The sequence below is a fragment of the Thermobia domestica genome, chromosome 2 (genome assembly GCF_964235325.1).
Source record: "Thermobia domestica chromosome 2, izTheDome1.hap1.1, whole genome shotgun sequence".
NCBI classification, from domain to species: domain Eukaryota; kingdom Metazoa; phylum Arthropoda; class Insecta; order Zygentoma; family Lepismatidae; genus Thermobia; species Thermobia domestica.
In genome coordinates this window covers 78,847,255-78,872,009 of record NC_137455.1, presented here as the reverse complement: position 1 = coordinate 78,872,009, position 24,755 = coordinate 78,847,255, and the positions used below count along the sequence as shown (strand labels likewise).

At 35.7% G+C, this 24,755-nt stretch overlaps 1 protein-coding gene across 1 annotated transcript; it reads left to right on the top strand.

Annotated features, from left to right (window-relative positions):
- The first annotated feature begins 1,878 nt into the window (after window positions 1–1,878).
- Window positions 1,879–23,740, top strand: LOC145673142 (p21-activated protein kinase-interacting protein 1-like). Its single transcript, XM_081742563.1, has 5 exons — window positions 1,879–2,056; window positions 9,982–10,144; window positions 13,457–13,851; window positions 16,262–16,456; window positions 23,345–23,740. Exons 1-5 carry the CDS (start codon window positions 1,958–1,960, stop codon window positions 23,699–23,701), a joined length of 1,209 nt encoding a protein of 402 aa, XP_081598689.1. The 5' UTR covers window positions 1,879–1,957; the 3' UTR covers window positions 23,702–23,740.
- The last annotated feature ends 1,015 nt before the right edge of the window (window positions 23,741–24,755 follow it).

Sequence of the window (24,755 nt, the reverse complement as noted above, 5' to 3'; positions counted from 1 at the left end):
ATTAAAATTTGGTATTGTACGGTCTGGATAGGGTTGTCTATGAAAATTACAAGAAATAAATAAATAACAGTTTAAAACTTTGGTTGTGTTTTATGGGGAACTGAAAATCATTCCATGTTATTTCAATTTAAAGCATCCCAAGGTATTTATGGAACATTTTCCACACCCAAAAATGATTAGGCACTTCCAGTAGGACTACAACGATTAAATTTGGCAATGTTTGTAGCCTCCTGGAACTATATAGAAAATTCCCAAAAGTGAATATTTTTCTATTTTTAGCAGATTTAAAGAGAAAAAAACAAAACAAAAACTGGGTAATTTAAATAGACTTTTTGGATGTATAAAATCTTATATTTTAGGTACCGTAATTGAAATCGGAATAAAAACTAAGAAGTTTGGTATGTTTGTAGGTTTATGAGGTGCGAGGCCGTAGGATGAAGAAATTTTGTATCTAGTGACAAATTCCCACCTACTTAAAACTAGACTAATTACATAAACATTCAACTGTGCCAACTACCAAGTACATAAAGAAATTGAAAATCACAGCAACTGGGTAAGTAAGAAAATGCTAAGTCAAGAAAGTCAATTGAAAGTAACGGCAGTCTTTTAAGTAAATATTGACAACAACGCACTTTAATTTTCCAACTTCGTCAGAAGTTAGTAAATTTGGGACGAAGCCCTACCTAGCAAAAACTTGGACTAATTACATGAACCTTCAACTGTGCCAACTGCCAAGTCCATAAAAGAAGTGATAATTCACAGCAACTAGGTAACTAAGAAAATGTTAAGCTAAGTAAGTCAATTGAACGTAACGACAATCTTCTGAACAAGACATTTGCCAGTTTGATCAGAAGTTGGTGGCATTGGAGGCTCCCCATTCTCCCCCCTTAACGACGCCCCTGCAGAGACAAGATTTTCGGTTAGCTGCTCCGGCCCTCCCGAGTTAGTCATAGTCCCCAAAAAAAAACTTCCTGGGTATACCTCTGTATGATTATTTAATTATATTTGTCACTACTTTATTCGTCATTTTCATTTCTATGCAGTTTGGATCCTACGCAGTTTGGATTCTATGCAGTTTTCTTCCTATGCAGTTGCGGTCTATACAGTTTTGATCCTACGCCGGTTTTCCTATATAACTTCAAAAAAATATTATCACTTAATATTCTGTGATCTTTTTTTTTTTTTTTTTTTTTTTTTTTTTTTTAATTGTTCGATCATATGACCATACCTGTTTTGGATCCTACGCCGGTTTCAGTTTCGGTCGTACGCAGTGTGGATCCTATGCAGTTTGGATCGTACGCAGTTTCGATCGTATGCAGTTTGGATCTTACGCAGGGTGGATCCTACGCAGTTTGGATGCTACGAAGGTTTAATCCTACGCATGTAACCCTCCCTCTAATCCCGGGATTCATATTCAAATTTCTAGCTTCCCAATCAAATTTCTGTCTGCCCATTGAATTGAAACAATTGAAAGTTGTTTGTTTCCACAATAATACCAGCGAGCGGGGAAGGTACAGAGGTGTTTTCACTAATTTGTTTGGTTTCTTTCTTTCACTCTTCTTGGTTAGGTCATGCGTGTGTGTGTTTATGTCTGGGTATAACAAATGGTTCTGCGAACTCGAAGAAATATTTTAACAACCGCTTCTAGCAAGCCGGTGCGAACCGGGTGAATAGCACAACTGGTTATGTTAGATCTAAGTGTTTGCATCTTCCATTTCTCCCATAAATTTTGTATTTTTTGTGTATATTTGGACCCCGTCTGCTAAACATTTGTCAAGAAATTGCATGAGATATAATTTACACCGAAATATCTTAACGGATGTGAGCGACCAGTTGCTCACTATTTTACCCTTGGAGCAACACTGTAGCAGATTCAAAACATTTGACTCAGATTCAATTCTGATGTGATATTCCAATCGAATGGTTATTTTAAAACACATGGAATAATTAAGGAATAATGAAAGTAAACGTGGATAGTTTGTATAAATGTGAAATAATCGTTGGGACATATGAAGAATTTCTGTTAGGATATCAAATTCATAGAAAACCAGAAGGAGTGAGTATGAATTTAATTAAGGCAAATAAAAACAAAATCTTAAGTTAGTGCAAGGAATTACTAGTATATATACCAAAGTATTTGGAAAGTATACTTCCTATGAACAACAGTATTTTAAAGTGCATGTGCAGAATAGCCCGTAGGAGTTTTAAAAACCACTTCTCATGCGTCAGATGATTCCGTGAGATGTTCTGAATTCATATTTGCTTCAGAACCCTGGGCACATGCCTAAATGATTGTGTACAGATAGATAATATACATGCAAGCTAATATTCTTCCTTATGGATTTAAATACACGTCCAGGCATATCATGTGCAAAGAACACAACTTGCAAGTTTACTTCTAGCTCACCACTCGAAATAATTGTTGCAAAAGTAAAATTGTTTCGCGAATTTCCTTCTTATTGTCCCCTAAAATATTTGCGGTGGCCGACATGAAAATATCTCACTTGGCATAGACAAAATTGAAGGGGGTCACCAGAAATATATGTTTAAAAATTACGATTCTTTTGCGATTTGCGCACAAATAGGATTAACTGCTGTATCGCCGGACCATTTTTTTTAAAAATTTACCGGGTTAATTGGAGAATTTATTTAAGTTTGTAAGGTAGAATGAGTGAAAGTCAGGTAAGGGGAATAGTGAAAGTTAAGAAAATGGTTGTATTATTTGATTTTTTGTGCTGTTATAAGCGGCACTGCATGTGGAGGCGGATGGACTCTCGCGGAGAGGTACATTTCTTGTACTGTACGGATCCATAGATTGTAAAAGGACCAAGAAAAATTTGGGCAATTCTTTAATTTTCCCATTTCATGTCGAGAACAGAACCCAACTAACCCCTGCGGGGCTTCTAACCTGTTCCTACTACTACTACTACTAATATTATGGATATGTATAGTAAAACTTCAAGCCTAATAACGTAATCTAAAGTAACGTAATGTAATCCAACCAATTATAACCGAATGCAGTACATTTTGATACTGTTTTTCCATTTTCAAATTGGTCCGGCGATACAGCAGTAATGCCCACAAATACGTCTCCCGAATGTATGGCATAAAAACTAGTGGGCCTACGTGTAGCAGGAGGGGTCCGGCTCTTTTTTCTAAAAATGTCACAATTTTAGTACTTTCTGTTCACATTAGATAAGTTTATGTTAGTGTAGGGGTCCAGCGTAATTTTCCAAAAAAAATGATAGAATTTCGCTTATTTGTACTATTATTAGGTTAGTTTAGCCAAAACTACATCAGCACGGAACACAAACCAACTTGGGGTTAACTTTACAATGCCCGCTCCAGTTGGTGTACTCGCTCAGAAACTATAAATTACACTCTTATTAATTTTACGAAAATGGATCTAAACTTCCCTAACCTTAAACTAACCCGTTCCTACCCGTACACTACTCTACTACACATTTTTAAAGCGACCCTACTTATTGATGAGTAGCTAGAGCGTGTTTTGTAAGTTTTACCCTCAACTTGTATTAGGTGGCCACTATTTAACCGTTTCAGGGCAAGAGCGCATCAGGAGGCCTGCGCGGAGGTGCGTCCGTAGGGAGGAGGGTGTCAGTGACTGAAGGTATGCGCATAAATGAGGATAGTGCAAAAAAAGACGGGTTCACTCGAGCAGACGGCTCTACCAAAAGCAAAATTTATAGGTAAAGTACAATGTCAAACACTTTTCGTAAAAAAGTAGTGTGTGAATATAAGTAATTTCTGTCATTAGATATCCTATTGAAATACATTTTGAATGGGAGTGAACGTATTCTAAATGTAACTATTTACTGAAGCTGAAGGCGGAAGAATACAAGAATGCGAAAAAGTGGAGATAAACGGCGGAAATATTCTGTTCGTGTTAGCAATGGACATTTCTGATGGATATATTGCAAACATACGGTTTTATTACAAAGAATTGTGTGATAAGGAGCGTCATACGAGTTATTACGATTATTTAAGTGTTTTTGAAGCTGAAAATTATTGCAGATATTTTATGTATTTTTCCACTATTCTTTGTGCGTAGGCCCCACGTCGCTGACGAGCCTGCTCCCTACGGACGCATCCCTCGCTCCGCTCGTGCTCCCCTGCTACGCTCCTGCCCTGACTCGGTTAGATAGCATTCGTGCTTGTAGTGGCCGCCTAGCACAAGTTGGATAGTGGTTTATGCGTTAGCTCTTCATTTAGTGCATGCTCTGCAAGAAAAAGTCGGAAAATGCAATAAGTGTGTAAAAATTTGGTAGAGCCATCTGCTCGAGTAATGCCAGAAAGACATGATATCGCATAATATCACATAGTTTAGAGCAAGTGTAATACTTTCACAGTAGTAACTCTGTGCTTGTAAGCATAAAATAGGGATTTCGTACATTTGCAGAAAACCCGCCTGTGGAGTTACACACTTGTCTTTGATATGTGCTCACTCGTTTCAACTCTAGTGTAGCTCTTATATTGGTTTGGCACTAATAATATTACACTTGCGATACTGATTTTCTACATTGTGCAGAAATGATCTGAAAATGCAAGTTAGTATCTTGGACAATCATCTTCGGTATGAACTCGCCATTACTCGAGGAAACGGTTCTACCAAATTTTGACACAGAGCTCCTCCGTGGCTAAGCGGTTAGCATACGCGCCTTCGGTGCGGAAGACCCGGGTTCGATTCCCGGCGGGAGCTCATGTGGTTCGGATTCCACGTTAATCAGTAGGTCCACGTCTCATATAGCCTCGCTGCTGAACGGGACGTAAAACTCAAAAATCAATCAATCAAATTTTGACACATTTCAGATTGACTTCAGGAAGACTCAGTGCAAATGTATTGTCGATGTATGGCATGAAAACTACGGTACAGAAAACATGAGCCAATTTGTGCTAGGTGACTAAAAAGCACGAATTCTGTCTAACCGAGTCAGCGCAGGAGCGCAGCATGGGGGGGGGGGGGAGGGCGAGCAGCAGCAGCAAGGAGTGCATCCTTAGGAGGCAGGGGGTATACACATAAACGTGGATATTGAAAGGACACTTACACATACAATACTTTCACTATCACACAAAATTCATTTCAATATGCTGTGCACTGACCGTAATTACTTCTATTCACACTCTCATTTATTCACGAAAAATATTTCACATCATATTTTACCTGTAAATTTTCTATTTGGTAGTATCGTCTGCTCGAGTGAATCCATACATACACTCGCTCATTTCAGCCGTAAATTTACAATTTTCATGGACTATTCTGCACCAGTACCTGTTTTAGTGAAATTTGAGAGTGGTATGTTTTGGATAATTTAAGTAAAGTAGTACTATTACTCAGAACCCAAATTTGTATTATATAGATATATTAATAATATTGGCGCTGTCCTTGTGCATAAGTTAGTTCCTGACAGGGTGGAAAAAAATCATGATTTTTTTAATAAAAATCATTTTTGTTGATTTTTTTTATTTAAATCGATTTTTTTGATTTAAATCAAACCTTTCTCCTCGTATAATACAAGTCGCGAACTGGAGAAAAAACATTAAGAATTAATATTAAATGACAATTATGCCATTTAAGTGAAAGTATTTTGGTTTAATGTCGAATTAATCCTCAATCCTTAACCCATTTCAATCCAAAACAATATTTCTTAAGCATTAAGGAAAAAACGTACAGCAACGTTCATCAACATGGCACTTTCCTTTGCACGAAAGTTCCTGATATTTGGCAGGAGTATATTTTTTATAACATCGAAACTACCCAGCGGCACGAAATATATCTAAAATACATAAATTTCGCCCAAAATTAACTGTTTAACTCTATGGCCTATGGAACCCGGAGGTTCATTGCCGCGTTCATGGAAACTCTCCACTGACTTCTATCCTTAGCCAACTGGATCCAGTTTCTATTTTGTATTCCTATTTCTGCGAGATTCATCTTAATATTGTCATCCCATCTGCGCCTAGATCTTCCTAATGGTCGTTTTCCGATTGGTCTTCCAGTTAAGAATTTCAAAGTGTTTCTATTTTCTTCCATCCTGGCTAAATGACCTGCCCACCTGAGTCTCCTAGACTTGATGACCCTAGGAATGTTTGGTAAACCGTAAAAATTAAGTAGTTTCTCGTTATGAAGTTCCCCCATTCCCGCTCCTCTTGGGTCTGAGTATTCGTCTCAGGATCTTGTTCTCATATACTTTCAGTCTACGTTCTTCCCTCATAGTAAGCGACCATGTTTCGCAACCATACAGAAGCAGGGTGTCTACCAGTCAGGAAAAGTCAGGGAATTTGCAGGGTCAGGGAATTTCATTGTGTATCAGGGAAAAATCTTTCCCATGCTGTGAGGGGTGAAGAAATACCACTAAAATAGTCATAAATTACAGGTAAATGAATTAGTTCGTTTGTACGTTTGTAGGATATTGTATAAGCATATAAGCAATGGTGAAAACTTACAGTTCACTTTAAATACAAGTTAGGGGCGCGGTGGCTCACTGGTAGAGCGTTCACCTCCGGTGCTTGGGTTCCCTGGTTCGATCCCAGCTTGCACCGTGTGAACTTTGTGGTGGACAAATACCGTGGTCGTGGGTTTTCTCGGGGTTCTCCCGTTTCCTCCCACTTTCTTCATTTCATTCATTACTCATCATCACCGTCTCCTTTAGCCTAACCGGCATAATCGTGGGACGTAAAACTGAAAGATTTCATTTTCATGATTTAAATATAAGTTACTTTTCATGAGTTACTAAGAAAAAAGGAATGACAGAGTCAGGGAAAATTATAATTTTGTCAGGGAAAGTCAGGGAATTTGATTATGCTTGCTTGCTAGACAACAAGCATAGCAACAAGCATATATATTTTAATCTTCAAATTCCTGGGCAGAATTCGTGACGACAAGAGATTTTGAACTGAATAATAACACGAATTCCCTGCTTTTAGTCGACATTTAATTTCTTCGTAGATATCGTTTTCGTCTGTTAGTATTGATCTTAGATATTTGACAGAATCCACCTTATCAAAAGTATTATTCGATATTTTAACACATCCAAAATTTGCCGTATTACGATCCCGAGGAACTTCGTTCTAGGTTTTTAGTACATAAATTTCGCCTAAAGTTTTATTTACTTATTTATTTATTTTTTGTTTCGGAAAGGGGATCGGGCCCCTCTAAATACGCCCCTATTATCTGGAAACAAACAAATAGACGTGAACATAAAAGAATTTTTGTCTTAAATGTCGATGGTGATTTCTACGTTGGAACAGTTAACGATTTAAAAACCCTATGTTACGAAGACAAGAAAGCAGGATTCTCCCTTTACCCGTTCAAAACGGGAATTTTCCTAATCATCCTCTGCATGATACTCGTTTTCATACTGTGTTGTACATGCATTTGAGTCTCATTGTATTATGATTATTATCTTCCATAATCGAAATAACAGAACAGAAACGGGATTTTACTTATTTTCACTTTAAATTAATTTATTTCGAAATTTGATTTAAATCAACGATTTTTATTAAAAAAATCAAATGATTTAAATCTTGATTAAAATCGTGATTTAAATCAATCCACCCTGGTTCCTGATATAAAAAAAATGAGTTGTTTTATTTAATGTGGTTAACAATATGTTCCATGTTATCAACAGTCAAGCTGGGAATTTAGTGTGTAAGATATATTTTACATTGAATGCAATTTATCACACTAGTAACACTTTAAGCTTACATGTTGAAGCATTGTTCAGTTTCATTTCTCAAGAGATTTTCTTTCCTCTCTAGCCATTATTTTGTCAATAGCTTACAAAACACTGACATCAGACTTTACATGCATAGTCTTTAAACATTTTCCTTAACATCTTTTCAATACTACTGAAAATTGTTCATCTAATAATTTAGCATGAGCACCTAATTTGAAAAGTGCTTCAACTGAATACTCACAATCTGATGTTTAGATTACTCATCTTGCAAAAGTTCCTTTGCTACTGATATCGTATACTCTTATTTCTTAGTGAATTATTCCTTACTGCTGCAATTTCAGTCACTTTACTTACGACTTTTCCACGTCACATGACTCTGGGTCTTGCTTTCCAGATCCGTTCATGCTTGGACAAACCTGGTGATACGGACAGACCCAATGGTCCAAAAGTAATCCAAATATCAGCTCTATAACTTAATGATTTCCATTTATCGAGGTACTATTCTTTGACAATTTCAAACATAATTCCATGTTTATTCGTTTTCCCATACTGAAAAATAATACAGTAGTTTTGAACACAAACTACTCACTGTTTATTAATTCGCGTAGTTTGTTGTTTGTGCTCAGCGGTATCTCTTCTGGTCTATACAACCAGTTTTACGGGCCCACTTGATTAAATTTTGACGATCCCTTATAAGAAAAATATGTTACTTACCTTTTATGTAATTCTCTCGCGTTTATATTCTTGTAGAATTTGTAGTTATCTTTCAGTGCAATGTTTTTGACACGTACAGACGCAGGCATCAAGCGAGAAAAAATATACACGTTTAATGAGAAGAGGGAGAGAGCAAAATCGTGTTTGTTAGAGTTACATTTAAAAAATGAAATGAACATAAATGAGAAAGTAGTTTAACGTTCCACGTTTATGCCCTTTAGCCTAAAGGAGAGGGATGATTATGAAAGTAAAAGTTCAGTGATTTCCCTGTGGCAATCTTACCCGGGACTACGTGCACCAAAGATGCATGCACTAGCCACTAGACTAGTGGGAAGGGGTAGAATTAGATGAACAGCCTTATACAAATTTCCTCTTGTGTATGACTATGTTTCGTCGTTCCCAGGTCTGAATGCTTCCAGGTCACGGAATTCGTAACCAGTTTCGCCACTTCTTCCCAATAGCAAGTATAATACATTGATTCCAACTCCAACGAGTAACAACTGCAATTACAGACAGAAGCTCATGTTTTTGGTTCAGAACCCACGTTAAGCTGTAGGTCCAGGACTCATGTAATATCCTCGCTATTGAACGGGACGCAAAACTCAAATCAACTATCGACAACAACTAAAAAGTTGCTCTGCAGACCAATTTTATTTCATTTCGAACAAATCCAACGCCTATGTATGAGAACAAAAATTCTGTAAAATTTTCCAAAATATTCACACACCAACATGTTTGAATAATGGATTTAGTTATGTTGATTTATGAACAAAGAAGTGGCGGTTCAGTAAGCCACGCACTGAATTTATCGCTACTTTAATCAGTTTGTAAAGACTACAGGATGTTAAACTTAAGTGAGTTCCTCAAGGCTTAAAATTCTTAACATTTCATATTCTGCCAAGAATCGCATTCTGAACTTTTAAGGTGAAATATCACGTATCTATTCAAGAAACTTGTGTTTCAGCATATAAGGAAGAATATTTTTGCTAATTCCAATACCTTACACTCCATTGCAGTTTATTTTAGTATAAACCATGGCTTAATTTATCACAGACTTGTTCATAATGTTTCTCACATTATCTTGTATAATTGTAATGATTCAAGTATACTTAATTTTCAAGTATAATTGTAATCATTTTTTCAATTTATTTATATAATTAAATGTGAACTCTCTTGTGGCTAAGCGGTTAGCGTGCGCGCCTCTGTTGTGGGAGCCACGAGTTCGATTCCCGGCGGAGTTCATGTGGTTTGGATCTCACTTTAGTCCGTAGAACCACGTTTCAGTAGCCTTGCTTCTCCAAGGAACGCCAAACTCATCAACAAACCAGCCATTGTTTACTTCTAAATCGCTTAATCCAAATATCGAAAACTTGATGTATCGAACGAAATATGTATTTGTGGTTTCACAGTGTAATTTACGAAGCACAATAAATGTGTATTCAATCTTAACTTCCAAAGGCTTAGTAGTTTTTAGAAAACCTCATATAATACGTATTCTCGTTTATTTAGTATTTCAGTTAATGGATTGATGATATTTTATCTTAATATATTCTTATTTTATGTAATGTTTCAGGGTTTGACTTTTACACAGAATTTTGCAGCTCATTCCCATACTTCCAGTATTAGAAGTGCGGCATCATCTGGGAAGTATTTGGCCTCTGGTGGAGCAGATGAAATTATTCAGCTCTATAATTTGAAACATCGCAAAGAGCAAGGGAGTTTGATGCAGCATAATGGTTAGTAAATGATGATCTATGAGTAAATTTCAGAGTTTGGTAGATTAACACATTGAACACTTTCGATTTCAACCAAATGCTGTTCTCTCATAAGTTTTATTTTATTTTATTTATTTATTTTTTTAAGTTCCATGCTTTGATTTATGGGCGCAAGGAAATCGATTATTTATGCAAGGGAATGATAAAAGAATTGGTACAATGCAATGGAATGGAATGGTTTCTTCCCATGATGAGAGTGGGAAGAAACAGAATTCTTAAAAAGCCTGCGCACACGATGTTCTCCATAAACTTGGCTTTAAATCAGAAACTATGCGTTTCTCTTATTTCTGGTGTTTCAATCGCGTATCTAACGTTAGAGCAAAATGAGATTTCAAAAGACGTAACCAAGATTTTACACAGACGAAGGAGGAATTTAAAACTGTGTAGTTCCAAACAATATAAATACAAATTAAATAAGGACTGTCAGTATTTCAAAGCTGCTATGTTTTTTGAAAGAAAAATATAGCTGCTGTGCAAATATGCCCATGCTATCTACTATAGTATCCGTTGCTGAGATTTATAAATGATTATGTTTAACGAATGAATAGTGAAGTAGCGATAGAGTAAGTTGCTGGCCTTGCAATCAGAGGAGCCTCACAACAGTTACGGTCACATTTGATAAGCCCTTTCCGACTTCAATTCCAAAGGAAGGTGGAACCAATCTATTAGTCTTCAAGGATGGAATCCGTGATCTGTTTGAATGAGATTTTGTCATCAAAGTAACAAAACCTAAACCATAATCATCAAATTTTATAGAAGGAAAGATATTGTAAACTTTATGCGCTAACAGGTTACAGAGTTCCCAGACCTGAAATATCAGGGAGAGTCAGATAATGTCAGGGAAAATCAGGAAAATTATTGAGAAGATCTTTAATGTCAGGGAAACAAAGTAGTCGTTCTCGATAATAAAGGCAACTTTGAAATAATGTTATTTGGAATTTAGAGATCAGTCAGCACAACAGTAAAGAATAATAGGTTACAGATGCATAAGTTATATAAAGTGTGTTGTGTCATGATTTATAGTTAGGTTCTTAACTCTGAAATCAGTTGAAATACAACATCTTGAATCCCTTAATGTAGACAGTGTAACGTTTCTGACCTTCTGAGGTGAGATACATACGTCACTTTCAACCGACTAATAATAATAATAATAATAATAATAATAATAAAAGCAGTTAGACCCGTTCCATGTAATCTTTGTAAAGTAAATTATATTAAGTGTCTCTTAATGGAAAATCAAACATTTCTATCGAAATAGTGGAATAATGACAAGTGACATAATGCAATTCCGACACCACACATCAAGATCCCAACATCAAAGCTTGCATTTGTGCGGTTAAAAGCAGGTCAAAGTATAATGCATAGTAGAAAGAAGACAACAGTTCCCATGGTTCTATCATCAACACACATACCCAATTGCATATCTAGCTATTTGTTCATAGGATTTATTCCTAAAAGGAAATGTGTGTGTGTGTGTGTATATATACTCTAGTGTTCAAGTGCCAGGATAGCTTTGCATGATCATTTTTTCAATGCATTACAAAAGTACAGCGTTCTACAATTGTTCAAACCATCCAAATCCACATACACATCCAAAGTATTGTGGTAGTACTGATCTTAGATTTTATTTTCAAGTTAAATATGATTCTCATTTTAAATTTATGAAATAAGAAAATACGGAAATAAGTTTACTTGTAAACAGTTGTATCTGAAGAATTAGATCACGATGTAACTGTTATACAATCATGTCTGTGAATTTGTCTTGTGCGCTTATGACAGCTTTACTTACATAATTGAACTCATTACGAAAAGCTAGCACAAACATACTTCTTTCTTTCTAAATACCGAAATTTGTTCTGAAACTTCTGGAACCCGGACTCGGAATACTTTTATTACTGCACGTGGCTTTACGTCACGTCCACGAACTTTTAGATTATCAACCTCAGCAAAGATCCTGATATAAAAGATTAGGTAATTTCAAGAAAGGAGTACCGACAGATCTGGGCGTTCATGCAGTTTAGGTAGTTCTTGGAGATTGTTCATGGATAGTATCTCTGTCTATCGTCATCATGGACATAACGAAAAGTACTCTACTTCTTTCAAGTTTAACACCGCCGAAGCAGCGGGTGTTCGGCATAACCACTATACGACTAGTAAAGGAGTACTAGTCATCAATACTCTGTCTCCGAGGTAATAATTCAGGGTCGGAGTTGAGTAGTAATCAATAGCATGGAAATGGAAGCTTTATCCTTATCAGAACATACCAGATATGTGTCAGAGAAATCTGTTTGTGCTAGGCTTTCCAAGAGCATAAGACAATTCATTAACAGACACATAAATTCACATTCAAAATTAACTCTATTAAAACTCTTTTTAAGTTTGATTTATGAGATTTAATTATTGTACCTATCGCTATACAATCCCAAATTAGAACCAAGAATTAGAACAATCTCATATATAAACAATATTTCATGATGGATTTCGAATGAATAGAAACAAATATAAGAGGTTGAAAATTTGGCTTTTTTTTTTTTTTTTTTCAAAAGCCTTTATTTCGAAAAACTGCTTGGGTTAGTACCTCTTCCAGTTGCATAGATGATTTTCTATAGTTGTAAAGATCATAATGCCGTTTACAGCACTTGGTATCTCGAACTGTTCTGGAGATATGGTAAAAACTGGTGAAGTTTGTAGCACTGCTTAAATTATTATTTCCGGAACTTGTTGTAGTTCTTCTACCAAAAATTATTGTTTTATTGTCGTAGAAGCAAGATAAATCAAAAAGTGTTGTTAAAAATTCTGCAAACACGTCATTTTAAGCAGTATATCAAATTTAACAGGTTTTTTTTCTAGATTTACTTGATTTTCTGCTACTTAATAGTGTAATTTCAGTTGTTATATTTGTCAACACTGACTAGTTATAATTTGCAAGTGGCGGACTGGGGATAATGATTTAATTGATCCGTTTTCGCAAATTTTCTTATATATATTCTACCGTTATTAGATATTGGTGAAGCGAACAGTTTTTTTTTTTCTTTTTCTATAATATAGAAGAGACTTAAATGATGTAATTACAACCAGTGAACTGGTTATTCTGAATATACCTACCGAATGAAGTTTCCAGAAAGGTAAAGAAATTAAAAATCATAGTGAAAGGATATAATTCAACGCTTCTTAGATAGAATATTTTATTATTTCTTATAGTGTACAGTATGTCGCCTGTGATCATTCTGTAATGTAATTATAAGAAATTAATAGTTCTTTTTACCTTTTTAGGCACTGTAACGTGTTTGGAGTTTTATGGAAGTTCTCATTTATTTAGTGGGAGTGATGATGGAAGCATTTGTGTGTGGAAAACAGGAAGTTGGAATTGTGAAAAAGTGTTCAACGCTCACAAGGGTGGTGTTACAGGAATTTCCGTACATCCAACTGGAAAACTAGCTTTATCTGTTGGCAAAGACAAAACTTTAAGAACATGGAATCTTGTTAAGGGACGACCTGCGTATGCTACAAATATAAAAGCAGTAGCTGATTTTGTTAACTGGTCCTTGGATGGTACCCATTACGCTGTAGGCATTTGTAAGCGTGTAGATGTATACAATGTGCAAACAGCTGCAGTAGTGTATAGCGTAATGGCTAAAATTCGAATTAACTGTATTCAATTTGTTACGGTAAGTAACGAAGAGGCATCTGTCACTGTTTCGAAAATAATAATAATAATCAAACGTATATTTCCATTTGAACTGGGACTAAATTCCACTTCCTTATTTCTTTCTTAATAATAAAATATTAGTAGTTTGTTCTTTCTGAAGCTAAGGAAGACACAGATATTTAAATAAACCGAAACCAAATTTCTTGCAATGTCAATATTCTGGGTATGCATCAGTAATACTCCTTAGTTGCTAAAACAGTGACCATGTACAAACGTTAGATATACTTAAAAGTTGCATTAGAAATATTTTCTTAGATGACTTTTAATAACATGCTATTGAATGTTTTATTTTATTTTGGCCCGATCATATTGGGTTGTCGGAAAGTCATGACGCAAATTGACAACATATGGCCCTAGTTTATTTGTGTAGATACCGGAGTCATTCAGATCCATGACCCAGCTATGGCTGAGTTTTAAAATTTACAACAGGTTGAAAATGGAAGACTGAATTGCATTTTCACCATATTTTACTGTTTTACTTCCGTCAAGTAAAAAAGACGCGTCAAGCTTATAAAAATTAAAGTTTACGGTCTTTGCTATGCAACAAGCATGTCAAACTCACAGGTCGTATGCGACCCTTGATTTATTTTTCTGCACCCCTTGGTTCGCCCCGAGAAAGTAAGAAAACATACATAATTAACTTATTTGCAAAATTGTACCGACGTTGAGAAAGTACCACCCCATTTATAGATGGAATCAATAGAAATTCAGAGCGATTCAGCTCGAAAGGAAAAATTCATTGATATGGATATTTCCGAATTTTACATACTTGCATGCGCTCTTAAAAATAAATAAATAAATAAAAACCGCTAATTAGCATCTTACGTGATTTCCATGTTCAGTAGTACGTATCAGCGTGAACAGTTTTTCTCACTAATGGAAAAGAACAAATCCCCAGCGAGATTCTGGTTAGCAGACATTCATCTGACCTCTGTTCTGAAAATTGCTAGTGAGAACAACGTCCCCAGACATCCGAAAGCTAGTTGCAGGAGAAACATGCCAGGTGTCGGGAAAGAAATAGTAAGTTTCCATGTACATCCTGAATTTTTCTTAAGATTAGGTAAGATTTTATGTAGGCTATTTACTTACTTTTGAAATACATTATCAAGTATGAAAATGGCTCTTTCTCTTGTGGCCCACGCCTACACTAATGACTTTTTGGCCTATTTGGAATACTGAGTTTGATTTGCCTGATCTACAAGAAAGTCTTGTGTCAACGATGGTTCACGAAGTTCCTGCTGAGATTTTGATCTCAACGATGCTTCTCGGTCAATAAGGCCCATCGAAGTTGATGATAAAAGAAAGGCATTGGTCAAGTCAGACGGCATTACACGACATGAGAGATTGCAGAAGCATTTAACATCAATCAGTCACGAGCATTTACGACTATTGGGTGAAAAAGCTGGGATTCATAAGCAACCTCGATATTCAGGTTACTCATAAACTCAAAGAAGTTCACTTGACGACACGTATAAACATCTGTGATATGCTCATTAAACATGAGAAAAAGACCCTTTTTTAAAGCAACTGACAACTAGTGATGTGAAGTGGATTGTTTATGACAATATGGTTCACAAACGGTCTTTGTTCCGGCATTATAATTTGCCTCAAACGACATCAAAAGCAAATATTTATCAGAGGAAGGTTATGCTCTCAGTTTGGTGCGAATTTAAATTTGTCGGGCATTTTTGAGCTTCTACCAACTAATCTTAAATGTATACTATTGTCAATTGGACAATTTGAACGGATCCATTATTCAGAAGCTAAAGTTCCTTATTGTATTGCATCAGCACAAAACGAAACCACGCCAAATTTAATTACCCGTCAAAAATTATTGGAGTTTGGATTGGGGTGTGTTGCCACACCCATCATACTCGTCTGATCTTGCACCTTCACACTTCCACTTCTTTTGCTCTGCAAAACTTTTGCGTGGTGTAACGTTCAATTCCAATGAGACTGTAAATCAGCAACTCATTCAGTTTTACGCCAATAAAGCATTGGTCGAGTCTTCAATCACTCACTGGTCACTGATCTTTCAACGAAAGAGGAATTATGAAGCATATTGAAAGATGCAAAAGGTTATGAAACAAAACAGGCAATATAACAATCATTGATCTTTATCCTTTATATCAGTGAGTGACTTTTGGAAAACGTAGAAAAAATACAAGTTATTTCCGACAACCTAATGTATAGATGTTCAACGGCTAAGTGAGATTAGTCAGATCAAGAATGTTTTGCAAAAAATCATTACAAGAGTGTTTGATATCTTTAGCAGATCATTATTTATAAGTCTGATTTTTTGTGTAAATACTAACTTTAAACTTGGCATATTCTTATATATAATACTTTTTTTTTTTTTTTTTTAACAGGACGATTTATTTGTTGTGGGTGTTGAAGGAGAAAGTGAAGATGTGGAAATACATAAAATATCTGAGAAATCGAAGCTGCTTAGCTATAAAGCTCACGAAAACAGAGTGAAAAGTATTTCCATTATAGAATTTGACTCATACTTCTGCATTGTTACAGCTTCCAGTAATGGAAAAGTAAAACTTTGGAAATACAAGGTAATTAGTTCAATAGTTAATTTTCATTAAGATGTTAAACGTAATTCAACATGATCTTAATATTTTGTGAAAATATTTGTGTCTTTATTCGTTAGAGATCTGCTCTTCATCTGTCAGTTAGTTATTCTCTTCTGTAACCTAATCTATTTTATTATTTATTTGAAGGGCCTCTATGGCTCAGTAGTAGAGCGTTCACCTCTGGTGCATGGGGTCCTTGGTTCGATCCCATCTCGCGCCAAGTGAACTTTGTGGTGGAGAAACACCGTGTGGGTGAGTTTTCCCGTTTCCTCTCACTTCATTCCACCATTTCCTTCATTTCTCATCATCACCGTCTCCTTTAGCCTAGCCGGCATAATCGTGGGACGTAAAACTTAAAGATTTCATTTCATTTTTATTTATTTCAAGACAAATACAGAATTGTGCTGTTTCAAGTTACAAATAGGATTGTCAGAAATACGAAACCATACCCAAATGATGAACAAAACTAAAACGGGGAATCTCTGTGGTTGAATTTTATACTGAAGCTTGTCTGGTTTCAGCCTCGACATAATAATAGCTGATCAGTAGTTTATAATAGAGTAAAGCATAAGCTTCCGTCACCTTTATTATCAAAATGTCAGATTAACGATAAGTGAAATAGCATGAGGTTAAGACAAAAGAGCTTGATTAGGTCATTTTTTGTTACTGAAAAGGCAGATTATAATTACCATCCTAATAATTGGTGGCAGGGTTGGCCAGTTTAAACCAGGTGTTTTTTTTTAACAATTGGTTTAAACCAAAATAAATAAATAAATAAATACATTTAAGAGCAAAAATACTACAGGCGGAAGATCATGTGGTTCGGATTCCACATTAATCCGTAGGTCCACGTTTCATATAGCCTCGCTGCTGAACGGGACGTTAAACCCAAAATCAACTCAACTAAAAAATACTATAAATCGTGTGAAATCTCAAATCATCTAGAAGAGTGTTTCCCGAGCTGTCCGCAGACCTGGGGCACAAGAAGACAAAGTGCCCGACGTGTAACTTTTCAGTTTGAGTATTCTAAAACCGGAGACAGAGTATTAAAAATAAATAAATAAAAATTAAAAAAAAAAAAACGTCAGAAATACCTTTGATACAGAAAACTAATTCGGTTATTACTGGACGTGATTTTAACGGGAGGCAAGATAATAGTTATCAGCACTTTAGATTATGGAAGGCAGGAAACAAGAATGAAATTCAAATATGGCACGTGAGAATATAACCTCAAAAAGTCATTAATGGTAAAGAAGTTATTACAGAAAAAGAACATTTTTGTTTTATATGCAGTTAGGATAATTTTGAAAGTTCCTCTTTTTTTATTCATTTTTGTTGTACTTCATATCATTTTACTCCAACATTGCATATTTCAAAGTTGTACATAGTTAAGAAAATTAGTGTTGAATTTCGTAATGTCCTATTCATTTTATGTATCAATATTATTATTATTATTATTATTATTATTATTATTATTATTATTATTATTATTATTATTATTATTATTATGTGTCAGAATATTATATTTTAAGGTATTTTTAATAATCATTTTCCAAGTTTTATTTTGAGTAGGATATTCAACTCTGCTCAGGGGAAAGTAAAAGGTACGTTTCGACAATCTAATCAAAATTCATGGATTTTTTCACGGAAAGATTCGATTACACTATTTTAGTGTTTTAGTTCTTCGTAAAGATAATTTATTTTATCTTCACTATCCAATAGAGAAATTGCCTGTAGAGGGGTTGGAACAGGTGGATTCTTTTCATTGGCGGAAATACAGTAGTTAGGTGGTTTTTTCCAGGCTTCTTGTGCAATCGAACATGAAGAAGTTGTATGAACGTCGACTGTGCAATGAAAGTTAAAACGGACGTTACTGGATGTAGCCTATAAGCTGAAACAATATTATTCAACAGTATTAATGAAAGAATTATATTTCGAGTTGAAACGTCTAAAAATTAATACCGTTATGTGCTGTTGATTCATGCCTCATCCTGCATGATACCATATTGAGAAAGGAAGATCTTAGCAGAAATTGTTATAACCGGGTACAGAAAAGATAAGACTTTGCCGATATTTTCCAAGGATGAAGTTGGTCGTTTTCTGTATGCTGCAGAGAACGATCATTTGGTAAAAGAGCATTTTGATCCTAGTCCCTCATTTACCTGTTTCCACATAACGAAACATAAGATACACTACTAAGTTTCGAAAGATAATATAAGTGTATTTTACTATTCCACAACACTAATAATGGGAAGAAATATTAATAAGTGTAAATAAAAAAAAACTAGCTTCCAATATTTTGTATCTTATACGAAACAATATAATTTACATATTAAAAACTATATAATAATAACATTAACATTCTTTGTATTCTCTGGTTCCAGCTCCATTTTATTATTGCCCGTCATTTTATGACATGAGTACATGAGTATATAGAACAAACTACTCTACGCACGATGCATACAAATACTTGTTGATACTTATCCGGCTATAATTTCCTTAATGAGATTGTGCTTGCCCTTCTCTCATACACTTGGTGATGGTTAATGTTAGTGTAGTCAGTTTTGAAACACTTCTTAAGTGATACGAGTAACTTAATGAATAACAATAAATGTTATGAAAGATAAACATTAAGTTAGACCATAAATAATAATAATAATAAGAAGAAGAAGAAGAAACATATAATACTTTGGGATGTCATACGAGAGTTTTAGGCTGTAAAAATGTTGTGCTGTAACAGCTTCTTTTTAAATAATGCTTAGCCTAAATACTATTTGAAGGTTATTTGGACGAGAGAAATTACATCCTAAATACGAGGGGCATGTCGACAGTTTTTAGATACTAAAATTCAAATAGCGTTGCCGTACTGAAACATTTCATATTTAAAAGTATATGCCCTCTAGTGTGAAAGATGCAACTACAAGGCTGCAAGTTTGTATGTTTGAAAATTAGAGGACTGGAAGTATAGGTTAGTTTGAGTCTGTCAGTCGGCAACAATAGAGTTCGAGCTACGTGATTTTCATGCAATGATCTTTTACGATTTTAGGGACGATTTAGCGCAAGAGCAGTGCCATGATAGTTTAGAAAAGTGTTTCTGGGACTGCCCCTTCACGCACAACCATTTCTAATTGTTTGCGTAATTTCAACACGGCCGACAAATCCTGACATGAATCTCGCTGTGGGCGCCCTAACATCGCAGTTATAGATGAAAATATCGCAACAGTAAGAAATCTTGTGGAAGAGGATCGCATATCACATACGAGGAAATTCAGTTAACTTTGAAGATTGGATCAACTGCAGTCCAGTCCAATAAAGATTATCTCGGCTTTTCCAAGCGTTGCAGTTGCTGGGTCCCACATGTGCCTGAGCAAAAATATGACCGCGTGGAATAGTGCCGCTATATCTTAAAACATTTTCCCATAAGCAAAGTAGAGACGCTTATAAGATCATCACATGTGACGAAACATGGATTTTTTTTTAAAGATTGGCCATGTAGTAACTGTACAGTTAGATCAACATACAGTGACAGTGAAGTAGTACATTATTTATTGCACTCTGAATGTCTTTGAAGCTTGGAGATCTACCCACCGAAAGACTCTACTGCCTTACTTTCTTCTTCACGACAATGAATGGCTACACGCAGCAGCGAAAACTTCGTAGTTTCTACAGAAAAGTTGAGTCTGTATTCTACCGCGCCTGGGTTATTCTTCAGATTTAGCTTCATGTGACTTTGCCTTCTTCCCAAAACTCAAGAAAAGGCTTCGAGGACACCGCTTTCAAACATGTAAAGAGCGTAGTGCGTAAAATAATTAAATTCCAAAAATCGAATCGAATATTCTGATATTCCAAAAATCGAATTTATAAAAATATCTGGCATGTGGTTTTTAAGAATGCAAAAGTGTATTGATGCTTGTGGGAACTATTTTGAAAAATTTGTAAAAGATTTTATGTAAAAAACATGATTTTTTAAAGGTATCTAAAAACTTTCGGCATCTCGTAAATCATTCACAGTACAGTGAAACCTGTCTATGTTGGTCACCATCGGTTCTACTGAAAAGTGCCTGACTGACAGATGGCCAACTTATAGAAAATACATTTTGCTTCAAACTATACTGTAATGTAACAGCTTTTAGCGAAATAAAATAACTGAATGTCTACGTACATACATACATATATATATATGTGTGTGTATGTGTGTTTTTTTTTATTATTTTGGTTTTTGCATAGTAATTTGCAAAACAAGTTTAAATGTTCTTCGCAGTTTATAGATTTTGTATAGCATATTTCATAGCAATGGTCATGAAAATTAATTACTTATTTTATTGTTTTACCTGGATATGAAATAATGAAAGTAAACCATTTTTACAAACGTGTATGATAATGAAAAGAAAAACAGGAAAAGTAATTATATATATATATAAGGGGCGATCAACTGAAACCCGTTCGTTCCATGTATTATTGGTATAGAGCATAGGAGGATATTGTTTGTTTAATAGTGTGTAATGGCTAATGTCCCTGTGTGTTTGGTGTAGGATTGTTGATACGCGTTTCCGTTTTGCAGGTATAACGAGTGAAAGATGGCGTTCAAGATCCCCAATCCGTCCAAACAGGACCAGCGTGCTGTCATCCAGTTTCTGAGTGTCGAAGATTGTCAACAAGCTGAGTGCTCCGGCGTATGCAAGACGCGTATGGTGATGCATGCGTCTCCAAAACAACAGTGGTGGACTGGACCAGAATGTTTCGGAAGGGGCGTGAACAAACCACTGATTATCCCCGTCCTGGTCAAGCCCATGTTGTTGCCAGAGAAGACACGCGTGAAAAGTTGAATGTGGCTATAGCTGCGGAATAACGCATTAGTATTCAATCCATACGAACGGGTTAAACATGAGTTATGGTAACTCATGCTCAGAAAACTGTGAAAGATCTGGGGTATCATAAAGTGGGCGCGCAGTGGATCCCCAGGGACGGAAGACCAAAAGTTGGATCGTATGGGTTGCGCCATTGAACATTTGTCACGTTACTATTTGGAAGGTAAAGACTTCTTGCTGCGCAGTGTTGCTGAGGATGAAACTTGGTGCCATCATTTTGAACCGAGTTCAAAGTCTTCCAGTATGCAGTGGAAACACCCCTCATCTCCACGTCCCAAAAAGTTCAAGACGCAACCATCTGTGGGGAAAGTTATGGTGTGTCTGTTCTTTGATTGCCATGGACCATTAATGCTCGACTTGGAACTAGGACAGTCCATCAACACCGCACGCTACTGTCAGACCTTTACACAGTTACGAAGAGGCATTAAAAACAATAGGCCTGGTTTATTGACCGCTGGAGTCATTGTGTTGCATGACAACGCGCGTCTACACGTTGCAAACCAAGTGCAGGATTTGTTCCAACGATTCAAGTGAGAAATGTTGCGACACCCGCCCTACAACCCAAACCTTTCACCTTGTGACTTTCACATCTTTAGGCCTCTAAAGAAGGCATTGAAAGGTCAGAGATTTCAGTCTGACGCTGATATTCACGACGCAATGCGTGATTGGTTTGATAGCCAGCCGTCCAAATTTTACATGGACGGCATTTGTAAGTTAGTGACAGTGGGACAAGTGTCTCAACGCTCATGGTGGCTTCTTCTAAACAATATTTTTACTGCATGCTAACCATAGGAGCCTCTAAATACTGTACAAGTTTCCGCTCGAAATAAAATTTATTTCATGAATTATGACCACTGAACGGGTTTCAGTTGATCGCCTCTTATACTAGGTATATTGTTACGTACTAATTTTGCAGCTCTACTGATTACCTAACAATCTGTTTTGAATGTGTCCACATGGAATTTTGTAAGTGCTAAATCTATAATGACGTCAAGAAACCGTGGAATTGCCATTTGCCATTGCGCAGTCCATGAAGTGAACCTATATTTTTCTAACAAAAACGTAATAACTTAATTTCATACAAGTGCTAATTTCGTAGCTTATACTGTAGGCAAATAATATAGATCAAGTTCGTTTTGTCCATATTAAAAAAATAAATAAATAAACCGAATACTACCTTTCTTTTGTCATCTCAGTGGAAAACAAAACTACGTAGCAAAAGAAGGTTTTTGGGCCAGTGTTATGAAATAACTAACAGATGTATCATGTTTTCGTTTTTCATTTGAATTAAAAAAAAAAAACTTTAAAAATGTACTTTGATATTAAAAGAAATTCTGTTTTCTTCACTGTACGTAATTTTTGAACGTCAAAAATCTATGTATGTAGAAATAATAATGTGCTTGTGTTTTTCAATTTTGTTTTATTATAATTTTAAGAACGCCAAGTTGTTAATATAACTGAAATGAAAATACTCTTTAAACAATAAGTTTTTATTTAATTTAATTACACATACATGAGGGGCATACCTTCAAATTTTCTCTCTCTTTTTCTATAAATCTATATTAGAAGCTCATATCGCGATTTTAGCAGGTCGTTTTCAATCACTGTGAACCTAAAATTTTTAGCCTCGCTGTACGAGATACATGGATAATAATCTTGTTTATTTATGAAGCGATATCCAGTTCAATACCTTCAGAAATTCCGTGAAATAGATCATTCTGAGTTCCGCATAAGTGTCTTCTAAGTCCCTGGTCTCTCACAGACCTCAATAAGTGGCAATACAGATGATTATTAATTGCACGCACTGCCCGTGGACTGTACAGTAAGGGACACTTCTGGATGGTACACCCACATGGAAATTTACGGCAAAAGTGTACCATCCAGAAGTGTCCCTTACTGTACAAGTACTTTTCATTTTATGCGGTATTTGTATGTTATTTTAATATCCGTTGTTTGTAATTATTTCTCTTGGCTGTAATTAATTTTTACTTGCATTTTTCAGAAAGAGAAATGGCGGAAACAACCCAAGTTGCTTGGTGAAATAGATACAACGTGCAGAATTACATGCATGACCATAGGTTACTGTGATTATGAATCAACGCAAGACGATGTTGATACGCAAATTGCAGAAATGCATGTAAATACAGCAGAAAAATCGCACGAAGAAGTAGGCAGTGATGCTGATGCAAATTCAAAAGACAATGAAAGTGAGTTATTTAGTGAGGCACCCAGATTGAAGAAAAACAAGATTAGATGTACGAAATCAGCAAGTGGATTCGAAGTCACTGATATTTCAGAAAACGAAAAATTGAAAACAACTGAAATGCCGCCAAGAAAGAAATTGAAACATAAGTCCTGATGTAGTATTCAAGAGTTAATATAATTATTTTTTAATGGATCTTGTTTTCTTTTTTCCCCCATTTTTACTTATCGATAATGATGGTAATTTAATATCTTTTACTTGGGTCTAAACTTCGTTCATTCTATCTTCTTATCATGTTACAAGAAACTTATAGTGGTTTGTGCTGTTCCAGAACAAATTAAATATATGTTAGGGGAAAGAGAAGACAAAGGAGGTTATACCAATCAGAGGTTGTGAAGTTTTGCTAAAATACGAGGCGCATGCCAAAAAAAGAACTGATAATTTTTTACGCGGGGTTGGCAAAACTGGTGAAGTTGAGCATGTCCTAGTATTTTGTGCTTGCAGATAGAATCGTCTGAATTGAATTGCGTACGTGTGAGTAGCCATAAGTTGAAATGGCTGCTGTAATACAAAATCCCGCCAAATGGGAAGTGGGATCTGTCTTAATTTCTGAACGCCAAAGGACAGAATAGAATTCATATCACATCGATCGGGATAATTTTTTTCAGTCATTTACGGACCAATAGTGTAGTCGCTAACGCTCTCGTCTTTGGTGCGAGTGGTTCCGAGTTCAATTCTTGTTAGGGCACTCAGTCGAAAAACTGGAAAAGCTTTTTTTGCCAGCTATCCTGAGTGAGGTTTTCCTCATTGATACCAGGCAAATATTGGGATTAGTGTTGTGAAGGCCTGAAAAGAAATGAAAGAAACGGAAATTTTGGGTAAAGAAAAGTTATCTTCGAGCTTGGAAAGAAACGGAAAGTTTGGGGGAAAATTGAAATTTTCGAATATTTTACTATATTATGCTTTTAAAATGAAAACTATTTTATATTTACTAATTTAATGTTAAGGTAATTGAGTACTTATGTTTCTTGTATTAGAATAGGGAAATTTTGTAGGAACAAATATATGTGCTCCACTTATCCAAATATATGTTTTCCCATACCTCTCTCGAAAGAGGAGGGACAAGTTGCTGTGCCGAGATCCTGCAATAGTTGGATGCGGACACGGTTCTTTCCCCAAAGCAAATGGAAGGTTTCCTCCGTAGGTCGGC